The sequence below is a fragment of the Pongo pygmaeus genome, chromosome 2, assembly GCF_028885625.2.
Source record: "Pongo pygmaeus isolate AG05252 chromosome 2, NHGRI_mPonPyg2-v2.0_pri, whole genome shotgun sequence".
In the NCBI taxonomy this organism is placed as follows: Eukaryota; Metazoa; Chordata; class Mammalia; order Primates; family Hominidae; genus Pongo; species Pongo pygmaeus.
In genome coordinates this window covers 176,657,529-176,670,481 of record NC_085930.1, presented here as the reverse complement: position 1 = coordinate 176,670,481, position 12,953 = coordinate 176,657,529, and the positions used below count along the sequence as shown (strand labels likewise).

Genomic DNA, 12,953 nt, shown 5'->3' with positions numbered 1-12,953 from the left:
CCATGTGCTGATGAAAAGGATGTATATTCTACAGTCGTTGGATAGGACGTTCTGTAAATATCAGTTAAGTCCATTTGTTCTAGGATATAGTTTAATTCGATTGTTTCTTTGTTGACTTTCTGTCTTGACAACCTGTTTACTCGTGTCAGTGCAGTACTGAAGTCCCCCAGTAACTGTGTGGCCGTCTATCTTATTTCTTATGTCTAGTAATAATTGTTTCATAAATTTGGGAGCTCTCATGTTGGGCGCATAATGTATTTAGGATTGTGATGTTTTCCTGTTGGACTGATTTTTTAAATCATTATATAATGTTCTTGTTTGTCTTTTGTTGTTGTTGGTGTTGGTTTTTTTTTTTTTTTTTTTTTTGAGATGGGGTCTCACTCTGTCGCCCAGGCTGGAGTGCAGTGGTGTGATCTCGGCTCACTGCAAGCTCTTGTTTGTCTTCTTTAACTATTGTTGCTTCAGAGTCTGTTTTGTCTGATATAAGAATAGCTACTCCTGCTTGCTTTTCATGTCCGTTTGCATGGAATATCTTTTTCCACCCCTTTACCTTAAGTTTATGCGTCCTTATATGTTAGGTGAGTCTCTTGCAGATAGCAGATACTTGACTGGTGGATTTTTATCCATTCTGGCATTCTGTTTCTTTTAAGCAGAGCATTTAGGCTATTGAGATGTGAGGTACTGTTTTATTCATTGTGCTAGTTTTTGCCTGAATACATTGTTGTTGTTGTTGTTTCATAGGCTCTTTGAGATTTGTGCTTTAAGGAGGTTCTACTTTGGTGAATTTTGAGGTTTTGTTTCAAGATTTAGAACTCCTTCTAGCATTTCTTGTAGTGCTGGCTTGGTAGTTGTTAACTGTCTTAGCATTTTTTTGTCTGAAAAAGACTTTCTCCTTCATTTATGAAGCTTAGTTTTGCTGGATACAAAATTCTTGACTGGCAATTACTTTGTTTGAGGAGGCTAAAGATAGGACCCCATTCCCTTCTGGCTTGTAGGGTTTCTGCTGAGAAATCTACTGTTAATCTGAGAGGTTTTCCTTTATAGATTAGCTGATGCTTTTGCTTCATAGCCCTCAAGATTCTTTCCTTTGTTTGACTTTAGATAACCTGATGATTATGTACCTGGGCGATGATCTTTTTGTGATGAATTTCCCAGGTGTTCTTTGAGCTTCTTGTATTTGGATGTCTAGATCTCTAGAAAGGTCATGGAAGTTTTCCTCAATTATTCCTTCTGAGGAATTTTCTAAACTTTTAGATTTATCTTCTTCCTCAGGAACACGAATTATTCTTAGGTTTGGCCATTTAATATAATCTCAAATTTCTTGGAGTCTTTATTCATTTTTTTAGAAATTATTTTTTCTTTTTCTGATTGGGTTGATTTGAAATCCTTGTCTTTGAGCTCTGAAGTTCTTTCTTCTACTTGTTTGATTCTATTGTTGAAACTTTCCAGTGCATTTTGTATACCTTTAAATGTGTTTTTCATTTTCAGAAGTTGTGATTGTTTTTTTCTTTATGATATGTATTTATCTGGACTATTTTTTCATCCATATCCTGTATTTTTAAAAATTTCTTTTCATTGCTTTTCAGTTTTCTCTGGTATATGCTGGAGTAGCTTAATAATCTGCCTTCTGAATTGTTTATTTGACAATTCAGAGATTTCTTCTTGGTTTGGATTCATTGCTGGGGAGCCAGTGTGGTCTTTTGGGGGTGTTACAGAATCTTGATTTGTCATATTACCAGAATTACTTTTCTGATTCCTTCTCATTCAGGTAGACTATTTCAGTGAAAAAATCTGGAATTCAAGGGCTGCTATTCAGATTCTTTTGTCCCATGGGGTGGGGTGATCCCTTGCTGCAGTGCACTGTCCCTTCCCCTAGGGATGGGGCTTCCTACAAGCCAGACTGGAGTGATTGTTACTGCTCTTCTGGGTCTAGTCACCCAGTGGGACTACCAGCCTTTGGGCTGGTGCTGGGGAGTGTCTTCAAAGAGTCCTCTGATGTGATTCATCTTTAGGTGTTTCAGCCGTAGGTACCAGCACCTGCTCTGGTGGAGGTGTCAGGAGAGTGAAGTAGATTCTGTGAGAGTCTTTGTAGATATATTTAGTGTGCTGGCTTTCTTGAATGCTCATTATGCTAACAGTGAAGTTGTCACATGGACAGACTCAGGACCACTGGTTAGCCAGGATGTTATAGGCAGTGGGATTAGCTGTTGTTTTCTCCTTCCTTGGAGCAGGGTTGTTCTGTTATGAGTTGCTGTAATGTCCTGAGTTTGTTGGCCTCCAGCCAGGAGGTGGCGCTTTTGAGAAAGCACCAGTTTTTCGCCTGTCTCATGGAATTTGCAGCAGCCTGTTGCTCCATTCAAAGGATCTGATTATTTAAAACATAGAATAATTCACACATTGATTTGGCAAATATTTATTAAATGCCTATCATGGGGTAGGTATTATTCTAGACACTGCTGTTGTAGAAGAAAAAAAACAAAGTCTTTGCTCTTCTAGAACTTACTTTATAATAGGAGAGATAGAACATAAACAAGTAAATATAGATCACACTGTCATACAGTAGTAAGTGTTATAAAAGATGAAATAGAGTGAGAGATGAGAGACTCAGAGAGTCTGCAGATAGGGTGGTCAGGGAAGGCTTGCCTGAGGAGGTGACATTTAAGCAGATAATTTTTTTCTTCATTTATGTGACAGGTATTTATTGAACACTCAATATGTATAGGTCACTATGCTTGCTACTGTAAGGTTACAGATTAGGACAAGATGCATGGTTTCGGAATTTATAATTTAGCCAAGGAGCTGAAACTATATAACATTAAATGTTACAAGTTAAATGTGAATGATGTTAAGAGGTCAGAAGAGGAACTATTTCTTTTAATCCTAGTTATTAAGGAATTCTACCAGAATAAGATGGGCCTTAGAGAGTTGGTGTGTGGATAGGTAGATGTGGGTCTGTGTGTAAAAGGAAATTCATAGAGGCGTGAAAAAGTTTACCATGAATGAAAACAAAACAGAGAAAGGTAAGAGGTACCTAGGGAAGACTAAGAATATTGTTTGGGTTGGACAAGAAGGTGTGCTTCAGAAACTTAGCTCCAAATAATTCAAAACAGTTACTGCAAGCAAAAAATAAATTTAAAACTTTGAATTCTTTTTTTTGAAATTCAGGCAAACTTTGCATTCTCTTGCATTAATTCATCTATCTTTATTTTAATAGAAAATTATTCTTCCTCAAACTTTTTGAGTAAAATTAACACTTAAGAAGGTGTACCATATTCACTCTATGGCTTCCAGTGCCTCTGTCAAATACTTAATTGGAGATTCACATATAACTGAAAAGCAAGGATAGAAGAATAGAGGCAAATAATTCTGAAAACATAGATTAGATCTATGTATTATTGAGTCTTAAATAACAGAGCTCCACATTTGAATTTTATCATGTAGGAAATGAAAAAACTAGCAAATGCTTTCTAATGGGGCATCAGCCTTATCTTTTATCATGTTGTTTTCTCCATCCAGAGTATTTTCATCTTGCAAATACTACTCATATTTTATGGTCCAGTTCAAATATCAGTGTTCAACTCAGCCTTCTTTGATTTCTGTGCTGGCCTTTCTTGGCAGTTGATCAGTACTGCCTTACCACTTGCCACATTTTACCTTGAATTTTAGTCATTTTATGCCGACAGCTCTGTACCCTGCATCACTATGAACAAAGTGACTTCCACATGGAAAATAAGAAATTCTTATAGAATAAATGAAAATGCCCCAGAGTAGAATAATTAATCTAGTAGCCAGATGAAGAATGTGCCAGAGATGGGTAGACTAGAAGCAGTAAAATTGGTCAGTAGGCTGTTACAATAATTCAACCATGAGGTAGTTAGCACAGAACTAGGAAGCTGTCATTGACTGTTTGAAGTAAAATAGTAAGAAATGAATATGTAACATATTGCAGAGATATAATCTAAGTATTTGATTTGACTGGGGAAAAGAAAGACACCCAAAGAGGCTGGAATGTTGGTTTATTAACCATATTTGGGAATTGCAGACAGAGGGCTGGTATGGAGGGAAGATGTCAAATTTGGATTTTTGACATGTTGAGATCTTTTGCAGATGGAAACATTATACGGAACTGTCAACTGGCAAATGGAAACTATTTCTAGCTAAGATTATGAATGAAGAGAATTTAAGAGCCATTTGTATAGCAGTGACATTGGAACTCATGGTGATATATGAGATCTCTAAGCCAGTTAGAGTGGATAGAGAGAAGGGGAGGAATGAAGATAAGGAATGTTCCATTGTGTATATATACCACATGTTAAAAAGGGTGAGAGAAAGAAGGGAATAGAAAATAAAGAGTGGGGAAAGAAAGATCGGGAGGCAGGAAGAGCAGCAGGACATATTGGAAACTCTGAGGCTGAAGAGTAACGCTGGTAGGACAACTAAGAGACCTTTAGAATGGTGAGAATAAAAGATTTCAGGAAGGTGAAGAGAGAATGATGGTGAAAGACCCCATAACTTTGGTTGCAAATGCTCACTTGAGATCTAGATGGCTCTAGAAGGAACAAGAGGCTTAGTATAGGCTGATGGCCAGAGCTCGGATCATCAAGTGAAAACAGGGTGGTATTAATGCCCCAACAATGGAATCTTTACACTCCTCCCTTCCCCACCAGGCACAAGGCATTTCATTCTTTGCCCATCCTGTCCTGTCCTCAAATTTATCAGCAGTGCCCCAAGATACTGACCTCTCTAATACTGTTCTTTCTGTTCAAAATGTATCTGTCCTATGTCCCACTTCTTTGGGGTGGCATTTTCCAAGTATGTTCCACAAATTATAGTTCTTCAAGATGCTGTTGACTCCAAGAGAATCGATTCTGTGATCAGGTAAGTCTTGAAAATGCCACAAGGAGTGCTAAATGTCCTGAGAAAATTTGATGGAAAAAAAACCCTTATTGACTTTGAAGTACAAAATATTATTTGTTCATAGGCCTGCCCCTGTTTTAATTGTTATTGCTATAAAACTCAGTGATTTCATAATACCCATGTGGGGAAACTTTGCTTTAGGGTCATGGTGATGGATAATTAATCTGATAAATTGTTACATGGTTTGTTATTAACGATTATGAAAGGATAATTAACCTTCTATTGTCAAAAATTTATAATTTACCAGATAATTTAATGAGGTAATAAAAATGTTTAGTGTGGGAAACTCAGTATTATGGATGTCAAGTGGGGATAAATTTTGGGCAGCATAGTCTTTTAGAAGTCTCAGATCACATCATTCAAGTGGATAGTGGCTACTCAATATCTACATCAATTTTAGATCCACAGCTAAATTCTATATCCTTTTTTCTAGGGCTATTACTGTGTTTCGACCCCAAAACTTCAATCAATTTTTCATCCAGCCTGAAGAATGGAAAGGAGGCATACAGCACCATGATGACATCTTGTGTGCTGCGTTTTTACCTCCACAAACTCTTGTTACGGGTAAATTGAACTTTCACTTGACAATCATTGGTGAAGTTTGGTTTGTTTTGGTTTGTTTTGGCTCATTCACCTTTAGAAAAGCTTTTTGTCAGTTGTTTTATATATATATGTATATGTATATGTATGTATATGTGTATATATATGTATATGTGTATATATATGCATATGTATATATATATAAATATATATGTATTTTGAGATGGGGTCTCACTCTGTTGCACAGGCTAGAGTGCAGTGGCCAGATCTCAGCTGATTGTAACCTCCGCTTGCCAGGCTCAAGTGATCCTCCCACCTCAGCCTCCTGAGTAGCTGGGACCACAGGCACGCCCCACCATGCCTGGCCAATTTTTTGTATTTTTAGTAGAGATGGGTTTTTGCCATGTTGTCCAGGCTGATCTCAAACTCCTAAGCTCAAGCAATTCACCTGCATCAGCCTCCCAAAGTGCTGGGATTACAGGTGTGAGCCACTGTGCCCGGCCATATATTTCTTTTTTAACTTATGATTGACACATAATATTAATAATTGTACATATTTGTGAGGCACAACATGATGTTTCAATACATGTATAAATTGTGCAATGATCAAATCATGGTAATTAGCGTATTAACAGCCTTACACATATATCATATCTTAGTGATAAGAACATTAAAAAATCTTTTTTTCTAGCTATTTTGAAGTATACAATACATTATTGTTAACTCTAGTCATCCTACTATGCAATAGAACACCAAAACTCATTCCTCCCATCTAACTAGCTTTTTACCCATTGACCAATCTCTCACCCCTCCTGTCTCCCCTCCCCATCCTCTGGTATCCACTGTTCTACTCTGCTTTTATGAGAATAACTTTTTAGATTCCATAACTGAGTGATATCATGTGATATTTGTCTTTATATGCCTGGCTTATCTCACCTAACATAATGTCCACCAGGTTAATTCATGTTGCTGCAAATGACAAGCTTTTATTCTTTTTATGGTTGAATACTATTCCATTGTGTATATATACCACATTTTCTTTATTCATTTATTCATTGATGGACATTTAAGTTGATTTTATATCTTGGCTTTTGTGAATAATGCTGCAAAAAACATAAGGGTGCAGATATCTCTTCCACATGCTGATTTCATTTCCTTACCCAGTAGTGGAATTTCTGGATCATATGGTAGTTCTATTTTCAATTCCTCCATATCATTTTCCATAAAGGCTATACTAATTTACATTCCCACCAGCCATATGTAAGTGTTCCCTCTGCCCCATATCTTCGCCAATACTTTTATCTTTTGATTTTTTGATAGGAGCCATTCTGACTGGAGTGAAGTGATGTCTCACTCACATAGGTTGTTTTGATTTGTATTTCCCTGATAATCAGTGATGTTGAACATTTTTTCATATGTCTGTTGGCCATTTGTGTGTCTTCTTTTGAGAAATGTTTATTCAGGTCTTTTGTCCATTTTTAAATCAGGTTTTCTTTGTTGCAGAGTTGTTGGACATTTTTTTGTATGTCTGTTGGCCATTTTTATGTCTTCTTTTGAGAAATGTTTATTCAGGTCTTTTGTCCATTTTTAAATCAGGTTTTCTTTGTTGCAGAGTTGTTTGATTTTCTTATATATTTTGGATATTAGCCCCTTATACTATCAGATGTAAAGTTTGCAACTATCTTCTCCCATTTTGTAGGTTGTCTCTTTGCTTTGTTGATTGTTTCCTTTGAACATGAATAGATTTTTGAAGAAGCAGCACTTGCTCTTCTTAACCCTTATTTCTAGGGAAATATATTGGTAGTTCTGATCATCAGCTCCTATGCCTGGCTGTCTGATTTCCCATCACGGCTCTACCAATTGCCACAACTTGATAATGAGCAAGTTATTTAAACTCTAAATTATAATTTTGTCTGGCTGATAATAATATATCTATATTTTGGTTTATAGTTCAGATTATCTGTGCAAGGGTTTAACACAGTGCTCAGCAAACAATAAGCACATCCATAAATATTAGCTTTTATTTGTATTGTCCATTTTCCAGGAGAAGCTTTAGGGCTGTCAGCTACGAATCACACATTGGTGGCACTTAGATGTTTCATAATGTGAACATATTAACTCTTTGGCATAATTTAGCTCAGATAATGTTGATAGAAGTCTGTCCTCACAAAATGTCTACAAATCCAAGCTCTTAAAATGATTCATAGGCATGCTTTGATGCAGCATATTAAAGAGAATGAAAAATTGTTGTATCATTTCTGGCCAAAGAATGCAATTTATAGAGACAGATTGCACCATGAAATTTTCAAGTCCATATTTTGACAGCTGAATTTTTTTTTATAGAACCAAAAATGTCATCAATTAAGAGGAATGAAAACTTACAGCAAAAGATCCGGGGTATCTATGAATTGTTACAATATGAGGTTTACTGATCTATCTACATTTAAAGTTCCCCTGTTTTCAGGACTAACCAAATTACTTTCTACTAAGGCCAACTCTATAGATAAATTAGCTTTACAGCCACTGGAAGGCCACCCCTGCAGGGAGGATCACATCCTGAAATGTGATGGCCACTGAAGTGTAAAACAGTGTGGTTGTTATTGTGAAAGTATTAGTAAATACCATTGTATTGGTGGGTAGACAATCTCTTCGCTCATTCTCCTCCCATCAATCCTATGTGGAAATATTTGGTCAGTCACTGCTAACAAAGCATAGGAGAAGATGGATATTTCTATGGACAGCTGAACTCCATCCCCCTGGTTCAATTTGTGAGCTTCACAGATTGTGCTTTCTTTTTTTGGATGGAGTGGAGTCTCGCTCTGTCACCCAGGCTGGAGTGCAATGGTGCAATCTTGGCTCACTGCAACCTCTGCCTCCAGAGTTCAAGTGATTCTGCTGCCTCAGCCTCCTGAGTAGCTGGGATTACAGGCACGTGCCACCACACCCAGCTAAGTTTTTTTTTGTATCTTTTGTAGAGACGGGGTTTCACCATATTGGCCAGGCTGGTCTCGAACTCCTGACCTCCTGATCCACCCACCTCGGCCTCCCAAAGAGATTGCTCTTTCTAGGACAATACAGAGTTTAGTGTGCATTTCTCTCTCCTCTCCCCAATCCCAAAAAAGACACCATTTGTACATCCCACCCAAACTCTTCTGCTCTCCTTGCCATAGACACTCTGCTCAGTGGGTAGTTGTCCTCACCGAGCCACTGAGAACCATGGTCTGGGCATTGCTGCTTTGTTCCTCCACAGGACATGTTTGCTCAGACTTCACCTCACTTTGGGCTTTTGGCTATTTGGGCTTTTCTCTGCTCTCTGTGAAGAGCAGTACTGAAGGACTTTCTGTAGGAAAAACTTTAGGATTGGAGAAGACAATATTCAATAAAGAATATAGGAAGCAAAGAATGAAGGGAAGACACACACACCCACCCACACACATACACACACAAGAAGGGATGTGGGAAACAGGAACATATGAGGACTTGATTTACTTGCCTTTATCCAATAATAAAAAGTAGGATGGTAATTAACATTTTTTTCCGGTGCTTACAATATGCTCAGTGCTATTGTAAATACTTTCATTCTCTACAATAACCCTATGAGAAAAATAAAATTATTAACTCTTTTTTTATTGCAGCATCAAGTAGAGTTAAATAACATGCCCAAGATCACATAGTAAGTGGGAGAACCAAGACTCAAGCTCCAGTTTTTTATTTGCAAAGCATCTTTTCTGAATGCTTTATTACCATAAAATAAAAGGAAACAGCAGTAATTTTTACACACCCATGCTCAGGTTATACTGTGGGGATTGTAAGCTCTAAAGTTAAAACAAATACCAATTATTATTATTCATGTTTCTAAAAATATAGAGTGCCCACTATGTGCCATATTCTGTGTAAGATATGTTGCTAATAACTTCTTCTGATTTGCTATTGCTCATATTTTCTATCTTAACCTCCTGGCAATTTATATTTTCCATCCTGTCTTGTGTAGGGAGTTATGATGGAGAAATTGTTCTATGGAACAATAGCACAGAGAATGCTCACCATGTTCTTCACCCTGATTACCAGAGGTTGCTAAAGGCAAAATTAAGTAAGTGTGAGTTTGAAACTAAAATAACATAGCTAGTCAAATCACAGTAGGCCTGGTTGTTCATGCATGTGCCTGATGTGACTTACTCCTAAATTATAGATGATTGGCTATAAGCATGAAGGATTAAGGATATCATTGTCTTGCCAAAGTAGCTAAAGAGAACCTCGAGATTTACTTGGCTTAGCAAATTCTCCATGGCATGCCATTTCTTCTCTTTATGCTACATCGGCATTTCTGAACTACTGACAGCAGGGAGAAAGACTCTCATTTTTATTTAGTTTATTATTTTTTTCAATAAACCTTGCCAAATTACCGAAGAGTGAACGTTAGGTACCCTTTGGTAAAAAAATGGAAATTCATGTTCACTCGATAGGCTGTTCAGACTCAATCTAGAGCTTGTAATAAATATTATGCCACCTGGAAATCTTAAATTATTCCTTGCTTTAGAAGCCCATGAGGAACATTAGATGGGAGTATATTGTATTTTATGGGAGTTTAGCAGAGCACATGAATATTTTATACTTAAATAAAATGTCTTGACAATTGCCTTTCACATTTTATTTCAGTTTCCTTAGATACTAAAGGTTTTTCTTTAGACTAATTTATTTTGATGATGAAAATGTCATTCCTCATGGCCAAGTGAGGTTCTGTTGTCTCAACTGAATAAACTCATAGAGGCTGAATTGAACTTTAGGAATGGACTGGTCATCAGATGCAGTTTTCTTTTTGGGTGAAAAGCTGAGAAGGTATTTTATTAAGAGTAGGAAAACAAACAAGAGATTTAGGGGATACTTGGTTGCAAACACAAAGCTCTGACCTGCTTTATGTACTAAGAGCTAATCATTTTAGGATTCATTTGAACTTGCCATGAGGAGGTTGGAATTCTGCCTCTTCCTCTACACTGGGCTTTAGAATACACAGAGAGATAATTAAGGAGAAAAGTGAATAAATATCAAATTTCTAAAAGACATGAAAGGCATTGCAATAGATTTCTTATTTTGGAATTTTGAAAATACGTCTGTATAGATTTTTCATAACTATGGGCAGACTGTTCATAGATTCTGAGATGAATATCCCCAGTTTTTACTAGTGTGGCCTGGAGATGATGTCATTAGATAATTGAAGTATGCTTAGAAATGTTTTCTCCAGAGTAACTCACTAACAAATAGTATTGTTAAAAAGGCTCATTTAATTAAACATAAATAGTCATTAGAACTCATGTTTATTATAATATTTCCAAGATTAATTTTAATGATTAATAAGTTGAAAATGCCACAGTATTGGAATTATGTTTGTCCTGGGCATATTAGGATCCCTAAGATGTTAGCATTGATGCCAATATTAAGTTCTTACTTAATTCATATCAAGTGAAAACACAGCAAGTGTGTATGGAACATGAAAAACAAAAATAAAGTCAAACAATTCTTCAAGTTGGGGTTGAGAAATAGCAGAAGGCTTGATAGATGTTGACTGGAAGTCTATTGTGAGACTTGGAGTCACTGGAGATGGTGATAGATGTGGGCCTGCTATTTCATAGGCATTAGTTTGAAAAGCAGATATTTTTCTTCATTAATATACTTGGCTTTGTCTCCCTCACAGATACAAAACCTCAAAAACTTCACAGTGCTGGGAGAAGCCACTCCTCCCACCCCATGACAGACCATTCTACCATGGGAGTCTGCAACTTTGAGATTGACACTGAGGGCAAAAATGCTGTTACGAGGCTTTGCTTCCTTAAAGCAAGAAAAAACACTGCAGTGACAGGTAAAATATATATTTACATTTTACATGTAGTTGGAAAGGGAGCAATAAAGAAAATCCAATCTATTTCTACTAGATCTTGTAGAATTTGACTGCATGTAGCTAACCAGTCAGTAGTGTGTCAAGTGAGGTCACAGACCATGGCAAAGGAAGTTGGAATTCAGGAGGATGGGTTCAAGAGCAGGAGCCAGACTACATCCCACTACTAATTTATCCAGTGTAGTATATGTCAAGATCAGGATGGGAGAAATTCTGACAAATTATTGGATATGGGCAACAATCAGAATTGTTGTCCCAGACCTGGCATAAAGAGGTTTTAATATGGTAGGGGCACAGCAAGATGTATGCCAAAGTCAAAGCTTAAGTCCACCTATAGCAGAAGAGTTGAGTCTAAGACTGACTATATGAGCACCTAATCAAAATAGGCTGGAAGAGAATAATGAGGAGCATGGATGTTAAGAACAGTAACAGAATTTGAAAGAATTGCTAATTCCAGGACAAGAGCTGCCTGCTCTCTTCTCTGTTCTCATCTTTTTTTTTTTTTAAGTATTGATTATATCTTCTCTAGAGATGTATACTAACATTGATGCTATTTTATGATTTACTGTAGTTATGTGATATTATGTAAGCGAAATAACCATTTGCTTAATTTTTTCCTTGTTGTCAGTGGCAATATTAGCATAGTGTTGATGCAGCCTGCATCTTTCCAAAATGAAAATCTGCCATGGAGAATAATGTATATTTTTTTACCTTTCATCTAAAATAACAATTGTATCTTAAAGGTATATTTTTCTTAACATTAGAAACTAGACATATATGTATTATGTATTTGAAAAAGAGATGAACATATCTGAATTATGTTTATTGTTTCCCATATTTAATTTACAGATGAAAATCTGTATAATTTTCATATAAAATTTTTAATCATTAAGAATCAATAAAGGTATAGTTTAAAAACATTCTGGGATGTTTAGAATAAACTTTGAAACAATTAGATTCTAAAACTTTCTATTTTCTAGAACTTGCTTATACTCACAATATGAATTATTATCCTGAAATTACTCTCATTTCCTTAATACTAATTTTAATGTTATCAGTATTCCCAGATTGTTTTCACTGAAGCAGCTACATGTTATTATTTCTACCTTAAATAGATATGATTGTTTATTGGCAGTACATTTGTGAAGCAAACTGGAAGTCATCTACAGATCTATCAAATAATAGGAACCTTGCCACAAAAGAATAACTTAGGTAAAGTGCTTTAACAAAACATATAAAAATGGAAAATGAAAAGGTTAGTTCTAGGCTCATTCACCAAAAAGGGGTTTTATAAGGGTTTACAATGAATTATTGATGAAAATGTTTAAAGAAAGCTCATAAATAGAATTCTAAGCATGCTGCCAAATGAGAAGTCAATAGCGATTCTGCTATCACTACATATTCCATCCAAATCTGTGCATGTGGACTTTTACTTCATTGTATATGTCCAATGGGTTACTAGGGAAGATTAATTTTATATAATGAGAATATTATCATAATGTTGGAATTAATATTTCATGTTTTATCTGAAGAAACAAATTAATTCTATCTAACTTTTAAATACCCCCAAAACATCAGAATAATGAATGAAGAAAAGGGAACTAAA

At 36.1% G+C, this 12,953-nt stretch overlaps 1 protein-coding gene across 1 annotated transcript in view; it reads left to right on the top strand.

Moving 5' to 3' along the window:
* The window catches only part of WDR49 (WD repeat domain 49), a 177,407-nt gene that overhangs the window by 117,385 nt on the left and 47,069 nt on the right, over window positions 1-12,953 (top strand). Inside the window, exons 11-13 of the mRNA XM_054482756.1 lie at window positions 5,351-5,481; window positions 9,449-9,547; window positions 11,147-11,311. Coding sequence (XP_054338731.1) covers window positions 5,351-5,481; window positions 9,449-9,547; window positions 11,147-11,311 — 395 coding nt within the window. The remainder of the gene's footprint in view (window positions 1-5,350; window positions 5,482-9,448; window positions 9,548-11,146; window positions 11,312-12,953) is intronic.